Source organism: Lissotriton vulgaris, chromosome 5 (assembly GCF_964263255.1).
Source record: "Lissotriton vulgaris chromosome 5, aLisVul1.2, whole genome shotgun sequence".
Lineage (NCBI taxonomy): Eukaryota > Metazoa > Chordata > Amphibia > Caudata > Salamandridae > Lissotriton > Lissotriton vulgaris.
The window spans coordinates 46,689,959-46,715,245 of record NC_141693.1 but is presented as its reverse complement, the minus strand read 5'-3'; the positions used below and the strand labels follow the sequence as shown (position 1 = coordinate 46,715,245).

At 47.5% G+C, this 25,287-nt stretch overlaps 1 protein-coding gene across 1 annotated transcript in view; it reads right to left on the bottom strand.

Annotated features, from left to right (window-relative positions):
• The window catches only part of LOC147710102 (uncharacterized), a 671,165-nt gene that overhangs the window by 79,707 nt on the left and 566,171 nt on the right, over positions 1-25,287 (bottom strand). Inside the window, exon 29 of the mRNA XM_086919316.1 lies at positions 18,959-18,985. Coding sequence (XP_086775442.1) covers positions 18,959-18,985 — 27 coding nt within the window. The remainder of the gene's footprint in view (positions 1-18,958; positions 18,986-25,287) is intronic.

The window sequence follows — 25,287 nt, the reverse complement described above, 5'->3', positions numbered from 1 at the left end:
GTAAGTGGTATACATTCCTAAATAACCCCTGCTCATCCCCTTGGTAGCTTGGTATGAGCTGGCAGGCTTATCTCAAAGGCAGTGTGTAAAGCATTTGTGAACACATACAGTAATGTCGATGGTAAATGAGACACGTTTCTCACAAAGTACCTTGAATGCGTATTGCAAAACGAACAAAAAGTTTCACAGGGAGGGTGATGCGTCAGTTCCTTGCTTCGGGGGAGGCGATGCGTTTGTTCCTCAATGCTTGCGCAAAGTAGGAGATGTGTCTATTCCTTACCGGAGAGGAGGTGATGTGTTGATCTCTTACTGCGTTCCGGTTAGGAAGCGACAAGATGGCGCTTCGATGCGATGATCCACTGCAATGCAACAAGATGGTATCTTTGATGCGATGTGACAATGTGGAGGTGATGCATGCACACCCGGCGGCCGTGCAGTGAACTCTGTAACTTCTGAGCCATGACAGGACCTGCGACACGCTTCTCCGGTGATGCGACGGCGACCCTTGCGGTGGTGACACGTTTCTCCGGTGATGCGATGACAAGTAGCTGTGACGGAGACACGCGTCTCCGTAGATGCGATGGCGACCTCTAAGGCGGTGACACACTTCTCTGGTAATGCGACGGCAACAGCTGCAGCGGCGACGCTTCTTCTTGTTGAGTCACGCTTTCAGCTGCCAACAATACGCAGGCTTCTGCAGACAGAATCCCCAGCAAGGAAATTCAGGGGGGAGCTGGTGGTGAAGTCTGGTATCCCCAAGACTTCAGCAGGAGGCAAGCACACTTCAAGCCCTTGGAGATTCTTCTACAAGATAATGAAAGTTCAAGAAAAGTTCCTTCTCCTTTCTTTGGCAAATAAGTAACCACTGCAGGCCAACCCCAGAAAATAGAAAATGGCACAGGGGCAGTCAAATCCTTCAGCTTCTCTCCTTGGCAAATGTTCGTCTTGAATTCCAGAAGTGATCTAAAGTCTTGGGGTCTGGGCCCCAATAGGTATACAACTATTCTCTTTGTTCTCTGAAGGCAGAGAGTGTCTGTACCAGGCCAAACCAGTTCTGTCCTCACTGGTGCTGCTTCCTGGCAGGAGGTGAAGACAGCATGTTGAAAGCAGATCTGGCCCGTGTAGGCTGAAGGAACATATCCTCCCCCTAATCTCTATGGTATGTAGGCTGAGGCAAGTGAAAAGACATCTCTGCCCCCTACTCTCCATTCAGCCAAGGTCCTATTGAGCCCAGCCATGACTCATCAGACTGCTGGAGCCCAAGCCCTCCTGTCACTCACAAACCTGACAATACACAACCTAGCAGAGGCAGGCTGGATGGTTAGGCAAGAAAAAACCTACTTTCTAAAAGTGCTATTTTCAAACACAGAATGTCAAAACCAACTTTACTAAAAGATGTATTTTAACATTCTGAGTTCAGGCATACTAAATTTCGTTTTCCACCATGTTCACTGGGTCAGTTAGGATTATAAGATGTTATAATCAAAATGCTCATTCTGGCCTATGAGGACAGGTAGCCTTTCAATAGTGAAAAACAAAATTGGTTGTAATTCACAATCAGGACATGCCACACACACCGTGCCCTTAGGCATTCCGTAGGGATGGCTAACATGTAGAAAAGGGGAAGAGTTAGGGACTGGTAAGTGGGTGGTTGTAATTCACAATCAGGACATGCCACACACACCGTGCCCTTAGGCATTCCTTAGGGATGGCTAACATGTATAAAAGGGGAAGAGTTAGGGACTGGTAAGTGGGTGCACTTACCAAGTCAACATGGCAGTACTAGACTGCACACATTCTCTGCAATGGCAGGCTTGAGACACACTTTACAAGCTGCTTCTGTGGGTGGCACAACCAGTGCCGCAAGCCCACCAGCAGCATTTGATTTACAGGCCCTGGGCACACATGGGGCACTGTACTAGGGTCTGACAAGCAAATCAATCATAGAGTCACTAATCCATGGCATCAATTTCCAATAGAGAGCACTTGCACTGGCGCACTGAGTAGCAGTGGCACAGCGCCCAAAGCACCAAACCAGCAAAAACTTAGAAAAAACAGAGGAAACAACAGCCAAAAAAATGGAAGGGAGACTCACGCCAATGATACCAGGTCTAACACGATTCAAATGAAAACAAAGACAGTTCAAATACTGAACAGGTTGGTGAAAGGTTAAGGTTATACATTTGGAAATTTGGAAATTTAAGGTTATACCTTTGACAGAGGAAGAATTCAAAGATTCAGAAAAGCCAAATAAAAGAAAAGAAAAAAAGGGGGTAAAGAAGAAAGTCTTGAAGTATAGGATTACACTACTATTTTAGTAATTTTCTTTATTAGAATTAGAGAAATAAGAGTTAGATGTTGGTAGATTTTTATAGAATATAAATTGACTGAAGTAGAAGTGACTGAACATCCAAAACCTAGTCTAAAACGTAGGTGTATTAAAACTTGCTTATGTAGTATATTCTTTCTAATGTTCAAATGGATATTATTAACTGTAATCATACCTATTCTAATGGTAACTAATAATGGAAATAGTACCAATAACGTAACAAGTGGATGAACAAATGATGCCACTAAAGGAACACTGATTACTAATGAAGGACATTTGGATAGAAATTGTTTCCATCAAGGTAAGTCCATTAATGATTCTGCGTTGAATGTCTTCACTAAATTGCTGTATGAATACACTAACACCATGAATGTGAGTGACTGTTACGTGTGCATGCATGCAATTACCTTTGTCTGTCTCAGAGGGGGTCACCACCTACCTTTAACATATGGTATGTCATGTAGTGTGCTAATGAGCCTGTTTTATGTAACAGGAAAGATAGAGTATCAGTACTCTAATATAGATTTAGTAATTTCAGAAATACCAGTAATAAAGGAGCTAAATATGATTTTGAGCGCTAAAATGTACGTTATATGGGAGAATTTTTACCTATTACCAAAGCTTTAGATATAGAACATACCTATAAGAATATCCTGATCTGTAGTTTGCGGATTGAAGACAAGGTTTTCATTGAAATGGTGGAAATTAGAAGGGAGAATTTTCAAAATAAAGCTGCTGAACAGAAGTCCCGCGTACCGCTGTGGGCTTTTAGAGAAGGAAATTATAAAAGAGGTGTTAGACCTGGCACCTTGGCGTGAGTTTCCCTTCCACTTTTTTTGCTGATGTGCCTCCGATGTTTTGCTGGTTTTCCGATACTCAGGGCACTGCGCCACGGCCGACCCGTGCCGCAGTGCAAGTGCTCCCTACTGTAAATTGTACATGTGATTGGTATCCATGATTGGTTCATTGGATTTACTGTTAGTCCCTAGTAAAGTGCACTAGGAGTGCCAGGGCTTGTAGATGCCAATACTGCTAGTGGGCCTGCAGCGCTGGTTGCGCCACCCACAGAAGCAGCCGTAAGATGTGTCTGTGGACTGCCACCGCAGAACCCGCGTGCAGTCTCGTACTGTCACGCTAGCTGGGCAAGTGCACCCACTTGCCAGCCCCTGAACCTTCCCTTGACTGCATATTAGTCACCCCTATGGTAGGCCTGTGGGCAGGGTGCATTGTAGGTGTAAGGTAGGACAAGCCTGATGTGTGTGGCATGTCCTAATAGTGAATTACAACTAAAATCGTATTTCACTATTGAAGGCTACCTGCTTCCGTTAGGCCAGACTGAGCTGCTGGAATTGTTACACCCTATAATCCCAGCAGGCTCAGGGAGCATGGTAGAGAGTCGTGTTTAGTATGCCTGAACTCAGGATGATAAAATATTTCTTTTAGTAAAGTTTATTTTAGTATCCTGTGTTTGCAAATGCTACTTTTAGAAAGTTAGCATTTGCTTGCCTAGCCATTTCAGCCCGCCTCTGCTGGTATGTGTATCTAACTGTCTGGGATGTGTGAGTGACAAGGGCTGGGGGATGACAGGTGGTGAATGCGCAGATTACACCTTAGTGGGAGGTAGGAGTGGCTCTTGACTCTGAATCTTGCTGTGCTCTGCCACCACAATGCTGGCTCCACCCTCCTGGGGAGCGACTGATGACTCAGCCGACACCTGGCCCAGGAAGGGCGAAGCCCCATCAACAAGGTACTCTGGCTGCCCCTGTCCGCACAATGCTGGCTCCACCTCTTGTGGGGCGTCTGATGCGCCTGCCCCTCACACTGAAAGCAGAGGCCGGATTACGCCCCCAGAGTACTCAAGGACCGAAAGTGGCTATGCAAAGGCCCCCCTGGCCTGCGAGAACAAAAGAAATGCAGTATAAAAGTAGGAGCCCTGCTCCTTGTAAATTAGATCCTGTTTGTGCTACAGAAGGAACTCTGCCCGACGAGAAGGACCGGGAAGGACAAGGAAGAGTGCTGGCTCTTGCCTGTGTCTGGTGCCTTGCTGCCGAAGGAGAGGAGAAAGGAAAGACTACAAGAAGACTTTTGCTTTGAGAAACTTTGTGCCAAACTCTGTTGAGAGATCTCCAAGGGCTTGCTGTGAACTTGCCCCCTGACCAGCGCCCCAGGACCAGTGGGCGCTACATTCTGAAGAAAGCGACTGTGTGCTGCTTATCGCTGCAGTACAGGCGGAGGAGTCTCCTCCAAGGCAACGACATCCACCCGAACACCGTGACCGGGGCCCAAAGCAACAGCAAGAGCAACGTGAGGTCCAGCCGCCGCTGGCCCGAACACCGTGACCGCAACTGCACCGGGAGCCCGAGAGCAAAGTGAAGGAGGACCTGTCCGGTCCAAGCTCCCGAATTGACTGCGCTTCGAGCCGTCAATCCACTTGCAAAGACGGACAGCCGCCCTGTGAGAACCCCCTCTGGTCGGTATCCTGCCCGACAGCTCAGCTGTGAGCGCACAGCTGCAACCGGCACTTGGCTGGGTACGTCCTGCACTTGAGGACCGTACTGCCACTTGCCGCCACCACACAGCCGCCGCCTCCAGGGTCGGAGCGAACGACAAGGAAAGGACCCTGCCGCCACAGAGCACCGCCGCCCCGGATGACCCGTGACCTGCCGGCTGAGAGCCGCAACGAACAGCGACCCCGGAAAAGCAACGCGACGTGGGACAGCTCCCCTGGAAGCCGCCCGCTCCACAAGAAGTTTGAAAGGTACTGTGTGGTATCCTCCGGTGCGAGCGACCTGCAACTCGAGCTCGCACCGTGCCCTCTGCTCCCAATGCGAGCCGCCTCTGAAACCGAGGCTCGCACTGCTCCTGGCCCTCGAGGCCCACGCAGAGAGCGCATTGAGGCGCTACGAGACACTGAACCTTGTCGAACCTGGGCAGAAGGCCCAAAAGATCACTTATTGCTGAAAGAGAACTGTGGCAACCTGAACTTAAGTAACCTGGAACCGCTATTGAAAGTTTGACAACTGTATTTACAAGCCTGCTTAAAGTTTATATAAAGATATATATTTTTACAAATACAGTTTGGTGTCATTGTGTGGTGGGTTGGTTGTGACGATGGAATATTGGAAATGTTTAACCCTATGTGCCCCCGAGATTAGCCTAAGACTGCTTAAGCCACACTACCTAGAGGGTAAGCAGAGGTTGTCTTGAAGGTAACCCTCAGCCCTGACGAGGAAGAGAGAGTCCCTGCTTGTCGCTAGTGTTGCACTGCGCCAACTAGAGACTCCCCCTTCCTACATTGGACGCAGCGGTGAGGATTTTCGAATTTACATTTGCAGTGTTTATACCTTAACTTCTGACCATTGCACAGTGATTACAGTCCAGTTACTTGGCCACAGGTTTCGTTGCAATTTTGCAGAGAAAAGATCCCTAGCGAAAGAACCATGCCGGGCACGAAGAGCCTGGATGGAGTGGAGTCCACGACCTCTGAGATGTTGGCGGTGGAGTGGGACGCCGCAAAGCTGGACAAATACTCAAAGAATGAGCTGAAGTTTTTTTGCAAGAAACTCAAGGTTCCGCACGCTGGTTGCAAGAATAAGCCAGAGCTCTACAAGGCCCTGAAAGCCTGGATAGAGTCCAGAAAGGCCCCGGAGGATCAAGATGCCCTCGCGGAGCAAGATGCAACTGAGGAGCAGAATGCACCTGGGGATCTGGTGGATCTCGAGAGGCAAGACAGCGTGCACAGCTTTGGTAAAGGCCTGTCGCCAGAGGAGCTGGCAGACAGGAAGGAAACCAGGGATCACGAAAGAAAGCTGGCAGAATTAAAAATCCAACTGGAGCTTGAAACAAAAAGAATGGCGCTGGAAGAGCGAAAGCACCAAATGGATTACGAATTGAAAATGAGGGAGATGAGTCTGAAGGAGAGAAACTTGGATCATCCTCCCTCTGGTGGCAGCACAACGCCGGTGCAGGTAGAGTCAAGAGTGCACATCCCTAAAGACGTAGTTAAAGAGTTCTTTAAGGGGGATGACATAGGACAGTGGTTTAGGGCATACGAGGTAGCCATGTCCTCCCACCGGGTCCCTGACAAGGATTGGGGAGCGGGGTTGTGGGGAAGGTTCCTTAGCGAAGGGCGAGATACCCTGCTAGATTTGCCCGTTGAAAACCAGAGGTCCTATTCCCACATGAAAGAAGCTTTAATGAACAGGTACGGGCTTACCCTTGAAATGTATAGACAGAAGTTTAGGGGATGTACTAAGCGGCCTGGAAATACGTATGTGGAGTATGTGACTTACTTTTGCAGAGCACTGGATGGTTGGGTGAAGGGTAGCAAAGTGAATGATTTTCAAGGTCTCTTTGATTTAATTGCATGGGAGCACTTGTCTGATCACTGTTTTCCTGAGTTACGCCAACACCTGATCGATAGCAAGCTGTCCAACCCGAGGAAGCTTGCTGAGGAGGCGTACCGCTGGCTCAGCACCAGGGTCCACAAGGGTCCAGTGGGAGACTCCGCCAAGAGTGGGCAGGGTCCCCAGCAGAAGAGTGGGGGGGACAAGGGAAAACAGAAAGGGTTCCAAAAAGGCCCCCAAAGTAATCCCCAAGGGGACCAGCAGAAAGGTTCTCAGCCTCCCCCACCGCCAAAGCAGAATGGGGCCCGACAGGTAAACCTGTTCCGAAGGGGCCCTTCAATTGTTTCAAATGTGGCGAGCCTGGGCACATATCCAGTGACCCCAAGTGTCGCCTGTTTGGAAAACCCGCACCCACTGGTGCTCCGCCCCGTCAAGTGACTAGTGTTCACTTAGGAGAAGAAGTGATGGTCCCGGGGGGTGGAGATCCCGTTCACATGACCCTAGTCTCACTGGGAGACAGTGATATGATCCCTACAAACTACCTGCCCTCTAACACTAAGAAATATGGGCAGGTGGTGATCATCAATGGTAAGGAAGCTGAGGCTCTTAGAGATACAGGAGCCAGTGTGACTGCAGTTAGGCAGCACCTGGTGTCTCAAGAGCAGGTTGTACCCCATGCCTACTGTAGGGTTATCAATGCTGATAATTCAGAGAGTCAGTGTCCGATGGCTCAAGTTCCCTTCGAGTGGGGGGGGGGGTCTCTGGTACTCTGCAGGTCTGTGTAAGGAAAACCATGCCTGTTGACTGTTTGCTAGGGAATGACTTGGAGCACTCCCCTTGGGAAAAGGTGGAGAAGACGACTCACCTGCGGATGGTGGGTCTGCCTGACTGGGTGTGCGTGACCACCCGGTCAATGGCAGCCAGTAGGGGTGATCAAGAGGTCCTGGGGCCTGAAGGAGAGGCCCAGGAACCGGCCTTAGTGAGAAGGCGCAGGGGGCACGGGAAACCGGCCCCGGAAGTTCCCACGGTCCAGGAGGAAGCAGACCTTGAGGGGGATGCCCTGGAGCCTACAGGGGAACAGATTGCCGAGCTGGGGGACCTGCCTGAGCTGACCCATTGGCAGCAAGAAGGAGGACCCTCCAGGGAGGAATTCTGCAGGGAGCAGAAAGAATGCCCTTCTCTCGTCGGTATGCGGCAGCAAGCTGCAGACCAGGCCAATGGTGTTCAGGCCAAAACACATTATGTGTACTGGGAGAACGACCTCCTGTATTCAGAGCCTAAGGCTGCTGAACCTGGGTCAGCCCGTGTGCTGGTGGTACCCCAGAAGTTCAGAGCCTTCCTACTGGGTCTGGCTCACGATGTGCCTTTAGCAGGACATTTGGGGATGGACAAGACCTATGACAGGCTTGTCACCCACTTTTACTGGCCCCAAATGCACAAGAGCTCAGACGCTCATTGTAGAACCTGTCCGACTTGCCAGGCAAGTGGGAAGAGCAGAGGGAAGAACAAGGCTCCCCTCCAACCCTTCCCTGTGGTCGGTACGCCATTCCAGCGAGTGGGTATTGACATTGTTGGGCCTCTGGACCCCAAGACAGCCATGGGCAACAGGTTCATCCTGGTCTTGGTGGACCACGCCACCCGGTACCCTGAAGCCATCCCTCTGAGGACAGTGACGGCCCCCGTGGTGGGACGTGCACTGATGGGAATTTTCTCACGAGTAGGATTCCCTCTAGAGGTGGTGAGCGACAGGGGGACCAACTTCATATCCAAGTATATGAAGTCCCTTTGGCAAGAGTGTGGTGTAACTTACAAGTTCACCACGCCTTACCATCCCCAAGGTAACGGGTTGGTTGAGAGATTCAACCGAACCCTGAAAGGCATGATCATGGGCCTGGAAGGTCCAATGAGGCGTAAGTGGGACATCCTCTTACCATGCCTGCTCTTTGCATATCGCGAGGTACCACAGAAGTCCCTAGGGTTCAGCCCCTTTGAACTGCTGTACGGTCACCCCGTGAGAGGACCACTGAGTTTGGTAAAGGAAGGCTGGGAGCAATCTCCCAGGAAACCTCCCCAGAATGTATATAGCTACATGCTGGCCTTCAGAAACCAAACCAGGCGCTTCAGACAACTTGTCGAGGCAAATCTGGAAGCAAGCCAGGAGGAGATGAAGCGGTGGTACGACCAGAATGCCACTCTGGTCGAGCTTCAGCCTGGACAAGAGGTGTATGTCCTGGCCCCAGTGGAGCCCTGTGCCCTTCAGGATAAGTGGACAGGTCCATTTGAGGTTGTGGAGCGCAAGAGCCCCGTGACATACTTGGTGGACATGAAGACGCCCAGGAACCCTTTGAGGGTCCTACATGTCAACCGCCTCAAGCCCCACTTAAGAAGGTCCGAAGTGGGCATGTTGTTGGCAACTGATGATGGAACGGAGGAGGAGTCGGAGCCTCTTCCTGACCTCTTAGTGGCCTGTGAGAAGGACGGGTCAGTGGATGGAGTTAACCTCTCACCCACCCTGACCCCCGAACAACAGGAAGACTGCCGCCAGTTGCTGGGGCAGTTTCCCGATCTGTTCTCCCTGGTTCCGAGTGTCACAGATTGGTGCATCCATGATGTGGACACCGGAGACAGCTTACCTATGAAGCATAAGGCTTACAGAGTGACTGACAGGGTCCGGGCCTGCATCAAGGAGGAGGTCTCCAAGATGCTTGCCCTTGGGGTGGTTGAGTCTTCCAGCAGTCCTTGGTCCAGCCCCGTGGTCTTGGTCCCAAAGGCTGCTGCGCCGGGAGCCACACCCGAACTCCGGTTCTGTGTGGACTACAGAGGACTCAATTCAATCACGAAGACTGACGCGCACCCCATCCCCAGAGCTGATGAGCTCATTGATCGGCTAGGGGCTGCCCGGTTCCTCAGCACGTTTGATTTGACGTCTGGGTACTGGCAGATCGCCTTGACCGATGGGGCAAAGGAGAGGTCGGCATTCTCGACACCAGATGGGCATTTCCAGTTCCGGGTTATGCCATTTGGGATGAAGAATGCCCCTGCCACCTTTCAGAGATTGGTCAACCAGGTGTTGGCTGGGCTGGATGAGTTCAGTGCCGCCTACCTGGATGACATCGCGGTGTTCAGTGGCACCTGGCCAGAGCACCTGCGACACCTCTGGGAAGTGTTGATGGCCCTGCGCTGAGCAGGCCTCACAATCAAGGCAAGCAAGTGCCAGATTGGGCAGGGTTCAGTGGTGTACTTGGGACACCAGGTGGGGAGTGGCAAGGTAGCACCCTTACAACCCAAAATCGAGACCATCCTGGCTTGGGAACCCCCCAAGACCCAGACTGCAGTGAGAGCCTTCCTGGGGCTCACTGGGTATTACAGGAGGTTTGTCAAGGGCTATGGCACGATTGTGACCCCCTTGACAGAGCTGACTTCGAAGAAGCAGCCCAGGAATGTGATTTGGACTGACACCTGTCAGAAGGCTTTTGACACCCTGAAGACTGCCATGTGCACGGCGCCCGTGCTCCTGGCTCCTGATTTCTCCAAGGAATTCATAGTGCAAACAGACGCTTCAGAGCATGGTGTAGGGGCTGTTCTTTCACAGATGACTGAGGAGGGCTTTGACCAACCCGTAGCCTTCATAAGTAGGAGGTTACTTCCACGGGAAAGTAGGTGGAGTGCAATAGAGCGTGAAGCATTTGCTGTGGTCTGGGCGCTGAAAAAGCTAAGACCCTACTTGTTTGGGTCTCACTTCCGAGTTCAGACGGACCACAGGCCCCTCAGATGGTTGATGCAAATGAGGGGTGAAAACCCGAAACTGTTGAGGTGGTCCATTTCTCTACAGAGTATGGACTTTACGGTGGAACACCGCCCTGGCACCGATCACGCCAACGCTGACGGTCTGTCCAGATTTTTCCGCCTTAGTGATGTGGAACTCCCTGGGGAAGGGTAGTTCCCCCCACATTTCAGCTGGAGGGGACACATGTTAGACCTGGCACCTTGGCGTGAGTTTCCCTTCCACTTTTTGCTGATGTGCCTCCGATGTTTTGCTGGTTTTCCGATACTCAGGGCACTGCGCCACGGCCGACCCGTGCCGCAGTGCAAGTGCTCCCTACTGTAAATTGTACATGTGATTGGTATCCATGATTGGTTCATTGGATTTACTGTTAGTCCCTAGTAAAGTGCACTAGGAGTGCCAGGGCTTGTAGATGCCAATACTGCTAGTGGGCCTGCAGCGCTGGTTGCGCCACCCACAGAAGCAGCCGTAAGATGTGTCTGGGGACTGCCACCGCAGAACCCGCGTGCAGTCTCGTACTGTCACGCTAGCTGGGCAAGTGCACCCACTTGCCAGCCCCTGAACCTTCCCTTGACTGCATATTAATCACCCCTATGGTAGGCCTGCGGGCAGGGTGCAATGTAGGTGTAAGGTAGGACAAGCCTGATGTGTGTGGCATGTCCTAGTAGTGAATTACAACTAAAATCGTATTTCACTATTGAAGGCTACCTGCTTCCGTTAGGCCAGACTGAGCTGCTGGAATTGTTACACCCTATAATCCCAGCAGGCTCAGGGAGCATGGTAGAGAGTCGTGTTTAGTATGCCTGAACTCAGGATGATAAAATATTTCTTTTAGTAAAGTTTATTTTAGTATCCTGTGTTTGCAAATGCTACTTTTAGAAAGTTAGCATTTGCTTGCCTAGCCATTTCAGCCCGCCTCTGCTGGTATGTGTATCTGACTGTCTGGGATGTGTGAGTGACAAGGGCTGGGGGATGACAGGTGGTGAATGCGCAGATTACACCTTAGTGGGAGGTAGGAGTGGCTCTTGACTCTGAATCTTGCTGTGCTCTGCCACCACAATGCTGGCTCCACCCTCCTGGGGAGCGACTGATGACTCAGCCGACACCTGGCCCAGGAAAGGCGAAGCCCCATCAACAAGGTACTCTGGCTGCCCCTGTCCGCCCAATGCTGGCTCCACCTCCTGTGGGGCGTCTGATGCGCCTGCCCCTCACACTGAAAGCAGAGGCCGGATTACGCCCCCAGAGTACTCAAGGACCGAAAGTGGCTATGCAAAGGCCCCCCTGGCCTGCGAGAACAAGAGAAATGCAGTATAAAAGTAGGAGCCTGCTCCTTGTAAATTAGATCCTGTTTGTGCTACAGAAGGAACTCTGCCCGACGAGAAGGACCGGGAAGGACAAGGAAGAGGGCTGGCTCTTGCCTGTGTCTGGTGCCTTGCTGCCGAAGGAGAGGAGAAAGGAAAGACTACAAGAAGACTTTTGCTTTGAGAAACTTTGTGCCAAACTCTGTTGAGAGATCTCCAAGGGCTTGCTGTGAACTTGCCCCCTGACCAGCGCCTCAGGACCAGTGGGCGCTACATCCTGAAGAAAGCGACTGTGTGCTGCTTATCGCTGCAGTACGGACGGAGGAGTCTCCTCCAAGGCAACGACATCCACCCGAACACCGTGACCGGGGCCCAAAGCAACAGCGAGAGCAACGTGAGGTCCAGCCGGCGCTGGCCCGAACACCGTGACCGCAACTGCACCGGGAGCCCGAGAGCAAAGTGAAGGAGGACCTGTCCGGTCCAAGCTCCCGAATTGACTGCGCTTCGAGCCGTCAATCCACTTGCAAAGACGGACAGCCGCCCTGTGAGAACCCCCTCTGGTCGGTATCCTGCCCGACAGCTCAGCTGTGAGCGCACAGCTGCAACCGGCACTTGGCTGGGTACGTCCTGCACTTGAGGACCGTACTGCCACTTGCCGCCACCACACAGCCGCCGCCTCCAGGGTCGGAGCGAACGACGAGGAAAGGACCCTGCCGCCACAGAGCACCGCCGCCCCGGATGACCCGTGACCTGCCGGCTGAGAGCCGCAACGAACAGCGACCCCGGAAAAGCAACGCGACGTGGGACAGCTCCCCTGGAAGCCGCCCCCTCCACAAGAAGTTTGAAAGGTACTGTGTGGTATCCTCCCGGTGCGAGCGACCTGCAACTCGAGCTCGCACCGTGCCCTCTGCTCCCAACGCGAGCCGCCTCTGAAACCGAGGCTCGCACTGCTCCTGGCCCTCCAGGCCCACGCAGAGAGCGCATTGAGGCGCTACGAGACACTGAACCTTGTCGAACCTGGGCAGAAGGCCCAAAAGATCACTTATTGCTGAAAGAGAACTGTGGCAACCTGAACTTAAGTAACCGGGAACCGCTATTGAAAGTTTGACAACTGTATTTACAAGCCTGCTTAAAGTTTATATAAAGATATATATTTTTACAAATACAGTTTGGTGTCATTGTGTGGTGGGTTGGTTGTGACGGTGGAATATTGCAAATGTTTAACCCTATGTGCCCCCGAGATTAGCCTAAGACTGCTTAAGCCACACTACCTAGAGGGTAAGCAGAGGTTGTCTTGAAGGTAACCCTCAGCCCTGACGAGGAAGAGAGAGTCCCTGCTTGTCGCTAGTGTTGCACTGCGCCAACTAGAGACTCCCCCTTCCTACAAGAGGCGAGACATCTGCTGCCATGTTTCTGGACTGGCAACAAAAAGGGACAATATGCTAGCTTTGAACTAAAACTAACTATAACAACTATTTTATTGGTAGTAGTGAATGTGAACATACTTTTCAGATTACTGAAGGCTGGGGATTGAAGGATGGAACTGATCCAGTTTTCAAAGGAGTCTACTATGTGTGTGGAACGAAAGCCTATTATAGACTGCCTACACATTGGTATGGTAGCTGTTATTTTGACATTGTCTTTCCAGAGGTCTATCATGTAGACCGAAACAATAGAAGCTTGAGGGAAGTAAAGCAAGGACTAATACGTAACATAAGAGCTAGTTTTTCAGAAATTGTAGTTGACATTTTTAGTGCACTAATACCCTCAGTGGGAGTCATTCTAAATTCACACAAAATTCGAAAATTGTCTACAATTGTTGATCGATTATCAACAGATACTGAGCTTTTTAATGATAGATACTGAAATGGTTGCCATTAGATTGATGTTTTTACAAAAAGACATGCCCTTGACATTTTATTGGCAAAAGAGGGTGGAGTCTGTGGTATGCTGAAGGTCCAATATTGTTGCACATATATTCCCAATAAAAGTCAGGGAATAGAGGGATATATTAAGAATATTACAGAGTTAGATAATGATCTGACCCCACTGGAGGTTGACAGTGCTTGGGAGAGACTGGGTAAGAGTTTCTCCTAAGTAGTCACATCGTTTTCTACCTTCGGAAGTAGTTTATTAGGAAAAATATTAATACCACTTGTTTCCATAGCAATGATAGCTCTAATGTTAATAACAACTTATACATGTTGTAAGAGTAAGAGAGGAAGAAATGAAGTGACAGAATCAGGTAGTAGTTGAAAGGCGAAAACGAGAAAAAGAAAAGAAATGGAATTAGAAGAAATGAAAGGGGGATACTATGACATGATGAAAAATTTAGATGGAGGTGCCATAAAAAGAGAGAAGAGTACTGCGTTTTGAAATAAAGATAGCACACGGTATGGTAGGTATTTTTATGACGTCTCTAGGAAGCCACCAAAGGGGGGATTGTTGGAGCAGGATTTCACAAAACGTTACCTGCGCAGAACAACACTCTCATAATACGTACTAACAGTAAGTAGAAATAGAAATTAACAGGCACCTTACACACACACACGTGGGAAAAAGCTTAGCGCAAATCTGCACTAATGTGAAATAATATACACTAAAGCCTATAATTCGGTGAGCTTGAAAGATAAGAGAAAAATGCATGTTTAGGCCGCATCTGCAATTCGTAGTTGCATGTCGCATTTTGCTTCAAAATACTAATTAATCCCGCTTTCTCTCTGAAAGCTAATGCTAGGTAATGTTAACTGTGAACAGTACACGGGAGGGTGGTACACAGTGAAAACTATATTGTCATATAATTAATAAATGCTTATTTGCATTAACTGTAGTATGCTGGACGCCAACCCCGTCTTGGTTAACGTTGTTCCGAGTGGGAGGGGGAAGAGATGAGGAGAAGAGATGAGGAGCTCAACCGAGCTGACAGAAGCAAAACAGACATGCTGATCTCAGCATCCCGGAACATTTGTCAGACTGCCAAAGAACATGGCCGACCATGAGATCGGATGTCACTTTTGCAGAAGATGCTCAAATATTGAATTAATTTGATCAAACTGTATCATTTGAATGTAGTTTGAATAAAGAACTTGAGAAACTGTGGGAACAGAAATTAGGAAAGCGAAATGTCTAACGTTTGGGGTGAAGTCACTGTAGACTGATAGAACCGCCTACTGAGATGGCTAATCAGCTGTTAGAATATGTGAGTTGTTGCAATTTATTTGGGATGGATCTGGAGACTTTAAGGTATAATTGCGATGCCTTTAGGGGTGTGGTTCGGACTTGCAGGGAGGAAGGGAAGAAGGTGGGATGCATCGCTGATCGTCGGTTGGCAGAGAGGCCTAGCTGTTTCCTGTCCTTAACCTGTCTCGGGTCCTGTCTACTTTGTTTCTTGATCCTATCTCGGGGACCCTCACCATTCTCTAGGCCAGGAGGGTGGTTTTCCCACAGACCTACTAGGAGATGTTGACTATGAATCAATAAACAACATTGAAAACTAAAATCATTGAAACAAAATTGACCCCAGCGTATCAGGGATATGGGTGAATGTGTATAGGCCATTGTTTGTGATATTTGTTAGTATTTATCCCTGATCAGATATTGATTTCTGCGCTGGATCAATTGCTTTTGGTTAGATTAGTCACTACCATGATTTTAAAGGAATGGGGGTTTACGGGATTATAGTGCACAAATCGTGCAGCCCAATGTTCTACGTTTTATCACAGTTGAAAAGATTCTCTCCTTGCTATATACCATGGCTCACTGCACATCATAGTAAAAACAACCATTTGCAATGCAATGGGGCAACTGGAGTGCGGCGGGGGAGAAAGCACGGGCAATGGGAGTGTGGGTGGTGGGAGGGGGCAAGAAGGCGCAGACAACGGGAGTGCGGGTGGGGGCAGGGGGTAAGAAGGCACACACAACGTGAGGGAGGGGAGAGTAGAGAAGGCAGTAGGAAAACCTCATTAAAATAAATAGTGCTCACAGTCTAAATAACATGTACCGTATAACACCAGAAGTAAAGGGTCCAGTAACCATGAGAGGATACAAATGACGACATGGCCATCATAACGAGGGATTAACAAGTCTATGAACGAATCAAAGGCAGCATTTAGAAAGGACAACGACACAAGCCAATGAAAAATATGGGCGGGGAGTGGGCAGGGCTTCCCTCACGTAGTGAACTACAGCAGATCTTCACCAGAGCTGCGCTTGCACGCTGACTCTAGGCTCAACCTAAAAAAGAATGCCTTTCCCTTTCATGCCCCCTCTTTTTGTGATTTGGAATGGGTTGGTAAGTCATTTTTGTGGTTCAGAAAGAATTTACTGAATGGCAAAACGAGTTTAGTAAATTAAAGTTCATTTTCCAGTCACAAATACATAGGGTGTGTGAATGGCAGGGTGTTTGAATGCCAAGCTCTTTAGTACACGCCTTAAGAGGCATCTCTATGCTAGGGTACCAGTTTGCCAAGAGATGGTGATGGGGGGCACACTGTTAAAGTGAAGGAGGATATGCAGGAATGATGTATGATGTGCAGGAAGGGCTTAGGATTACACTGAAGGGAGGAACTTTATTTTGTTTCAAATTTTTGTAATTTATAAAGTTGTAAATATTCACCCAGAGGTACTGCAGTACTAGGGGGCTCTAACCAAAGAGATAAACCAACCAATGCAAATAAAGCAGGAGACCAACTGCAGCTAGATTGAAGCACACTGAGAAAAGCCATGTTTTCACATTTTTCTCAAAGGCTGATAAAGAGGTTTAAGTGTGCATAATGATAGGAAAAGCTTTCTGATCTTTTGCGAGAAAATTCTCGTTAGTAGTGAATCAGGGCCACAGGTACTAACCATCGAGTTTCCCAGATTTTGAAGTGACAAGTCAGAGTCAATATTAACACCTACGTTCTTGACCCAGAGTGCTGCAATGGGTTTGTCTCCCAGATAAGGCAGCAAGAAAGGTAACTATCCTATTGGTGATGGTCTAGGTGGGGACAACATTTCTGTTTTGTACCATTAGACAAATTGCCTCTTTTACTGTCAGTTTCACATTCACGATTCCTTTATAAACACACATGGATAATCTCTGTGCTTTCTCTAGAAATCAGAAAAGGTTGTGCACCTCATCACTCATTACTTAGGCATGTAAATTCTGCCCATTGCACTTTAAAGCACACACACATTATACAGAGAGAATTAATCATACAGGCGTAAGTCAGTCTACAATAATGCAAATTCCAAGGTATAGGCATCTCAAGTCATCCCGTAGGCAGTATATTTTGAGAGTGTTTGACCTGGAGAAGTACAAACTCAGGATAAAGGGCCATATGTAGGTAATACGTGTTTGCGATTCTCAAATTGCGATTTTTTGGGGAATCGCAATTAGAGAATCGCAAAACGCATTGTAGGTAGGATTAGCAAAATATTTTGTGAATCCCACTTATTCTTTATTTGCGAATCGCAAATTGAGATTCGTAAGTAAGGAATACCTTCTCTTTCATTCCTACGGGCTAGAAGGCCCATAGGAATGAATGGGAAGACATTCTCAATTTGGGATTCCCAATTAGAGAATCGCAAATTGAGAATGCAATTTCAAGGTTGCAAGGGTGTCAATAGGATACCCTGTTGCACCCCTGAAACTAACATGTGTGCACATATGGCGCACTTACATGCCCTAAGGGCATGTATGTGCGCCACATGGTGCACATACATGACCATGGCACATGGCGCACATGCCCATGCATATGTGGCACACATACATGCCCTAAGGGCATGTATGTGCGCCGCATGGCACTTTGAAAAATGCAAAAAAGTGAATTTTTCAAAGAAATGCAAATTATCACCAACCTGAAGTTGATGGTAATTTGCGATTACTTAAGCCAAAATCGCACAACTTGGGGGCATCCTACATTGCATTTAAGGAATCGCAGTTTGCAATTCCTTATATGCATTCGCGAAATAATGAATCGCAAATTTTGCGATTACCTTATTTTGTGTTAGGGTTTTTGTGTGTACATAGCACACTGCCCAAATTACAATCGCAAACGCCGAAATTCTGCGAATTTCAGCATTAGTTATCGCAATTAGGCTTCCTACATATGGCCCTTAGAGCGTACATCAGTGGTTGGGGTTGGCTTTATTAATAAGACTGTATTTCCACCTAACCAAATTATTTTTTAGCAACAGTAGAATAATGAGAGACTGGGGAAAAATGTTCTAATCTATACCAAGCTGTTTACATGCAGCTCTTTGATGACAGTTTATAGGCCACTGTGTTATATTAGGATTGTAACTAATGAACTGCAAGTAACAAAAGGATTTCTGTGAGAAAAGTAGTGACCCACTGAGCTATCTACATAAACTACAGCTCTGTGATCTGCACAAGTGCACGCTCTTTGCAGCAGGTATATTAACTCTCTGCACTCCTTCATTATCTACAGCAGGAACATGAATCACCCTCGTTATTTTGACACTGCTATTGTTGGAGGAAAACTGCTGGACTTACAAGGAACTCTGCAGAAGGGGCTTTGAAGCCCATTCTATTTCTAAAGCTGAAGGCCCCAAGATCAGGGCCAGGTAGCACCGCAGGGGCTGCACGCGGGTGTCTGTCTAATACCAGATCAGGGAGAGGTGCCCCCTCTCCCAAAAACACCCTTAGCTGTGGTGGTGATGGAGGTGCAACACTAGACCAGGCAGAGGCTCTGCTCTCTCTGGACTCTGACAGGGGTTTCTGATGCTCACACCTGTCTGATGGCAGAGCTTTTTGGGTTTTCCTTTCCCTGTCACTGACCCTTTGAAGTGCTGCACATGCAGAAGCCTGTACAATACCAGCTCAGACTGATGTTCCCGCTCTCTCCCAAAGACCTCCAGGAGGCTGCACATTCATGACATCTGTACAGCAGCTGTTCAGGCAGAAGGTCTCATTCTTTCTCACACACCCTCAGAGGAGCGGCTCATTGGTGATAACTGTACAGTGATATATCCAGCAGTGTGTTACACATGTTGACCACATGACAATAACAGACTAGGCTGTCACAGACCTCAGGGGGTCTGCAGATGTGGATGCAGGCACCCCTTCAAGCAGATGTTCCACTCCTCTTACACAGACCCTGCTGGGGTTTCTCATGCTCATTCATTCATAATATCAAGCGCTCCTCAAGCACACTGGAGTTGTAGAATTCCTGAAAGGAAGGTCTTCAATTACCTGCAAATGTGCGGGCCCATCTCCAGTCTAGAAGAAAACAGATGATATTATTACTTTTATATACCACATAACCAGAAATTCAACTTTGTCAAACATTTATTGATAAACCAATGTGTAAAGCTCTAGAATATCAGTATTTCAGTCCAGTTCTTTGTGCTGTGTTTCTGAAAGTGACCGTGGAGCACCTTCACAGTGTGATATGCCTGTCGGATGCTGGCATTTCATGCTGTGAACGGGTTTTGTGTGGCTTGTCGTCATGCATTTCAAAATACAAACAAGTGAAAGATACAATTCATTCTATATAGTTCTTGGTGTTCAGTGGATTGTGGGATTACAGTGCTGAATGGTTTAATATTGGGCTGTCCAATGATATTTCAAGAGAGCTGGATATTGGCATAGTTATATGATAATCACTGTTTAGGGGTCTGGTTTACAGTTTACTGGTATCAGAATTGCATTTGTTTTGTTGAATTCCTAAATATGGAGGGTGATCTGACACAGGAGGTTCCTCTACCAGGCAAGCATTATGAATGAGGAAATTTAGCAAAAGGATTCCGCTCTTGATTTAGGGCGACTTCCTCTTGGGAGTTTTTCTGTTACCAACTAACTTAACTGTAAGTCAGACCCCATGTATATTACAATTTCACTTAGTGGTGTCCAATATTGGTTTAAAAAAACTGGATCCAAGCCAGGTTTTCAGGATGTCAACATTATGGATGTGGCCGACAAGGTTCTAGATTGGACGCCCTTGTTCAAGACTAATTCTCTGTCGACATTCGAAAATGGAACTCTGATACAGAGATAAAAGAAACATTAAAAAACGCAGACTGTTAAATTGTGACTCAATTCGCTTTTGCTTCCTCAGAGGGGATCACAGACATCCCCAAAGCGACATGTGGGCATGTTTCAACTTTCTTTTGTAGAGAACGTGAAACAGATTGAACTATCACTTATTCACACTGTGAAAGACCCGAACCACAAAAACACATTCTGGTACTTAAAGGTATACAGGTTTTCAGTCAAATAAGTCACCCCGGCACAACTGTTTATTACTATTAGCAAGGCCATGTCCTCTTCACATTTCTCTGCACCCCACCAGCTCCAATGGACCAGCTGTCCTGTCACCCCTTACTGGATCACTCAGCCCTTCTCAGTCTCAGGAAACAGCCTCCTAGATTGTCTGAAAATCAGACAGGCATTACTATCACTCAAGGAAACTGTTGCAGAATCAAGAGAATCTGAATAAATTCTGTGCTTCCTTCAATTTACCGTTCCTGCCCTAAGTGTTCCTATGTATGCGAAGGCAGCTCAGACTCTTCATGGAAGAAAATGACATAGTAGATGAGCTCCGATCATGCTTTAGGCTCGGATGCACCACGGAGAATGCTAATTAATGACAGCTGAGGCTATTTTACGTATCCTGATTAAGAGTAATTAATGCCCTCAATTCCTCCTTGCCTTACCAATGGCCTTTGACAGAGAGCACCAGCCCCTCTCCTGAAGATAATCAAGAATAGAAAGGGTATCCTTATTGCAACAACAGCTGGTCTTTGGCACATCTGAATACTGTGGTCAGAGCGTTAAAAAACAACTTCCTCTCCAATCCTGCTTTGAACATGGAGCCGCTTGGTGCTCTACTCACAGATAGCAGCATCGACATTCACCAATATACCGATAGCAGCATCGACATTCACCAATATACCGATAGCAGCATCGATATTCACCAACATACCGATAGCAGCATCAACATTCACCAATATACCGATAGCAGCATCAACATTCACCAATATACCAATAGCAGCATCGACATTCACCAATATACCGATAGCAGCATCAACATACACCGATATACCAATAGCAGCATCAACATTCACCAATATACCAATAGCAGCATCAACATTCACCAATATACCAATAGCAGCATCGACATTCACCAATATACCAATAGCAGCATCAACATTCACCAATATACCGATAGCAGCATCGACATTCACCAATATACCGATAGCAGCATCAACATCCACCAATATACCAATAGCAGCATCGACATTCACCAATATACCGATAGCAGTATCGACATTCACCAATATACCGATAGCAGCATCGACATTCACCAATATACCGATAGCAGCATCGACATTCACCAACATACCGATAGCAGCATCGACATTCACCAACATACCGATAGCAGCATCAACATTCACCAATATACCAATAGCAGCATCGACATTCGCCAATATACCGATAGCAGCATCAACATTCACCAATATACCAATAGCAGCATCAACATTCACCAATATACCGATAGCAGCATCAACATTCACCGATAGCAGCATCAACATTCACCAATATACCGATAGCAGCATCAACATTCACCAATATACCAATAGCAGCATCAACATTCACCAATATACCGATAGCAGCATCAACATTCACCGATAGCAGCATCAACATTCACCGATAGCAGCATCAACATTCACCAATATACCGATAGCAGCATCGACATTCACCAATATACCAATAGCAGCATCAACATTCACCAATATACCGATAGCAGCATCAACATTCACCGATAGCAGCATCGACATTCACCAATATACCAATAGCAGCATCAACATTCACCAATATACCGATAGCAGCATCAACATTCACCAATATACCAATAGCAGCATCAACATTCACCAATATACCGATAGCAGCATCAACATTCACCGATAGCAGCATCGACATTCACCAATATACCGATAGCAGCATCGACATTCACCAATATACCGTATACCGATAGCAGCATTGACATTCACCAATATACCGATAGCAGCATCGACATTCACCAATATACCGATAGCAGCTTCAACATTCACCAATATACCGATAGCAGAATTGACATTCACCAATATACCAATAGCAGCATCGACATTCACCATTCACCAATATACCGATAGCAGAATTGACATTCACCAATATACCTATAGCAGCATTGTCATTCACCAATATACCGATAGCAGCATCAGCATTCACCAATATACCGATAGCAGCATCGACATTCACCAATATACCGATAGCAGCATCGACATTCACCAATATACCGATAGCAGCATCGACATTCACCAATATACCGATAGCAGCATCGACATTCACCAATATACCGATAGCAGCATCGGCATTCACCAATATACCGATAGCAGCATCGATATTCACCAATATACCGATAGCAGCATCGGCATTCACCAATATACCGATAGCAGCATCGACACTCACCAATATACCGATAGCAGCATCGACATTCACCAATATACCGATAGCAGCATCGACATTCACCAATATACCGATAGCAGCATCGACATTCACCAATATACCGATAGCAGCATCGGCATTCACCAATATACCGATAGCAGCATCGACATTCACCAATATACCGATAGCAGCATCAACATTCACCAATATACCGATAGCAGCATCGACATTCACCAATATACCGATAGCAGCATCAACATTCACCAATATACCGATGACTCATAACTTTACTCGGATTCAGACATCCAGCGCCTCAAAGATCCAGACCTGCTTATCCAGCAACTATCAGAAGATCAACCCAACCAAGATAGAATTCTTGTTATTTGCCAGAACAAAAACAAGAAATATTGCAAACCTGGCTCAATGATGTGAACCTTCACAGCTCCGATCCAAGGGTGGGTGAAATATTCAGTTACTTTTGTAAAGCGGAGTTCCTGCCAAATGTTGCTAATCGCTGTGTGGCTGAATTTCTTCTTGCATGCCGCGCCAGCATGGTAAGCTGTCGAGCCTGAGCAAGTTTTGGAGCCCCCTGGAATGCTTTTCAGTTACTAGGAGGACATCCAGAGAGATTTTTCTAACGCGGGCAGTCACAACCGTTCGTGGTCAGAAGGCTGCTGCTAGAATTTGCTTCCACTGCTAAGTCGCAGCGCAACGTGCCTATTTCCACCCGTTGGTGGAACTCCGCAGAATTTCACAGAGTTGTTACAAAACTTTGCGGAATTCTGCAAAGTCGAATTTTGAGACTTCCGCCCCCCCACTTCGAACGTTAACTTTCACTAATTATCAAGTCATTTGGATTCACCCTGGACAAACTGGGACGTGTCACCAGAACCAAGAAAGACCGCTCTCTCTTCTAAAGAGGCTGAAACTGTTTCTTCCAGTCAGCGACTTCAGAACTGCTGTTCAAGCCCTTTTACTCTTGCAGCTGGATGGCGGTAACACCCTGCTCTACGACCTCCCAGATTCCACCCTGGCAGCCTGTAAGGACATCCTACATGCCATAGCATGTCTCATTCAGAGCCTGGAGAAATATGATGACATGCCCCCTCATCCTAATGGGATTACATTGTCACCCCTTGCCAGCCTGTACCATCTTCAATAGAAGCTGCATCCTTTACAAAGCCGCGGGCCTTATTTAGATCTCGGTGGATAGAATATTCAGTCATAAGCAAGGCGGATATCCTGTCCGCCGTATTATGATCTCCATAGGGAATAATGGGATCATAATACGGCGAACGGGATCACTGTCACATTTGAGACAGAGTATTCCCCTCCGCCAAGATCTAAATTAGGCCCATAGTGACCAGCAACCCCACTTATCTTGCAGATAAGATCACTGTATCTGGTGGTTCTCGCAAACACCTGTCGGTAAGACATCATCAGACTTCAGACTAAAAAGTGTAAAAAGGAAAAACAAGCAGAAGACCGAATGAATCAATGCTCCCAGGATCTAGAACAACAGCTGCACATCCTTCAGGATCTCCCCAATGATGCTTCAATGTAGGGGAGTTGAAGACCCCCCCTTTAAAGAACACAACGTTAAGCCTCAACCAAAACTACCTGTCCTATCTCTTGTGGACCTTTTGCTTCCTTTAACCCTGTACAGTACTCAGCTGACTTCTGGGTAGGTTTACATTACTTAAATACCATATACACCCATGCATACTTACATAAGTATGTATATACATATATACTAAGTCCTACTGTGTTTATTTGGAATCTCTTTCTAGCTCTTTCTCCCATTCTAATCTACTGAAACAACTCATATCACTTTTATGTTGAAAAATCCTAGATCTATATGGAAAGGATTCATGGGAAAACCCCTGAACAAGATTCAGACATTAATAAGGCACTTTCAAGCCAGTTCTCCAGGTCCTGTACAGCTTAAAGACAGCTAGATAACTCTTTTTAAACAATTAGAAGGCTCATCAGAGATTGCAGGCAGCACACACTCAAAACAGATTGTCTAAATTGTGTATTTCTTGTTCATAAAATGTAAAAGACTGTAATGATATCATATAAACACGTACAGTTAGTCAAGTCAAGTCAAGTCATAGAATTTATATAGCGCACTACCTACCCATAGGGTCTCAAGGCGCTTAGAAAGGGGAGGAGGATTATTTGTCAAATATCCACGTTTTAAGTTGTTTTCTGAATGCTAGGTGGTTCTGGGTGAGGCGAAGGTAGGCGGGGAGTGAGTTCCATGTTTTAGCAGCCAGGTATGAGAAGGATCTGCCTCCCATGGTGGTCCTGTTGATGCGAGGTACAGTGGCGAGGGCTTGGTTGGAAGAACGTAGTTGGCGGGAGGGGGTGTAGAAGGACAGTCGTGAGTTGAGGCATTCTGGTCCGATGTCGTAGAGTGATTTGTGTGCGTGAGTTAGCAGTCGGAAAGTGATTCTCTTATTGACGGGTAGCCAGTGGAGGTCTTTCAGGTGACCGGAGATGTGTTCGTTGCGCGGGATGTCTAATATGATCCTGGCTGAGGCGTTTTGGATTCGTTGGAGTTTCTTCTGGAGTTTAGCGGTAGTACCTGCGTAGAGGGTGTTTCCGTAGTCCAGTCGGCTCGTGACTAGAGCATGGGTGACTGTTTTCCTTGTTTCGGTGGGGATCCAGCGAAATGTTTTTCTGAGCATGCGAAGAATGTTGAAGCAGGATGAGGATACAGCGCTGACTTGTCTGTTCATTGAGAGTGAAGAATCCAGGATGACGCCAAGGTTCCGTGCGTGGTCTGTCGGGATGGGTGCTTTTCCAAGGGCTTCCGGCCACCAGGAGTCGTCCCATGCAGAGGGGGATGTACCTAAGATGAGGATTTCTGTTTTGTCTGAGTTCAGTTTCAGACGGCTTTGTTTCATCCATTCGGCAACTTCTTTCATTCCTTCGTGTAGGTTAGTTTTGGCGGTACTGGGGTCATTGGTGAGAGAAAGGATAAGTTGAGTGTCATCCGCGTAAGAGATGATGTTGAGGTTGTGTTGGCGGGCGATGGTCGCGAGGGGGCTCATGTAAACGTTGAAGAGGGTGGGGCTGAGTGAGGATCC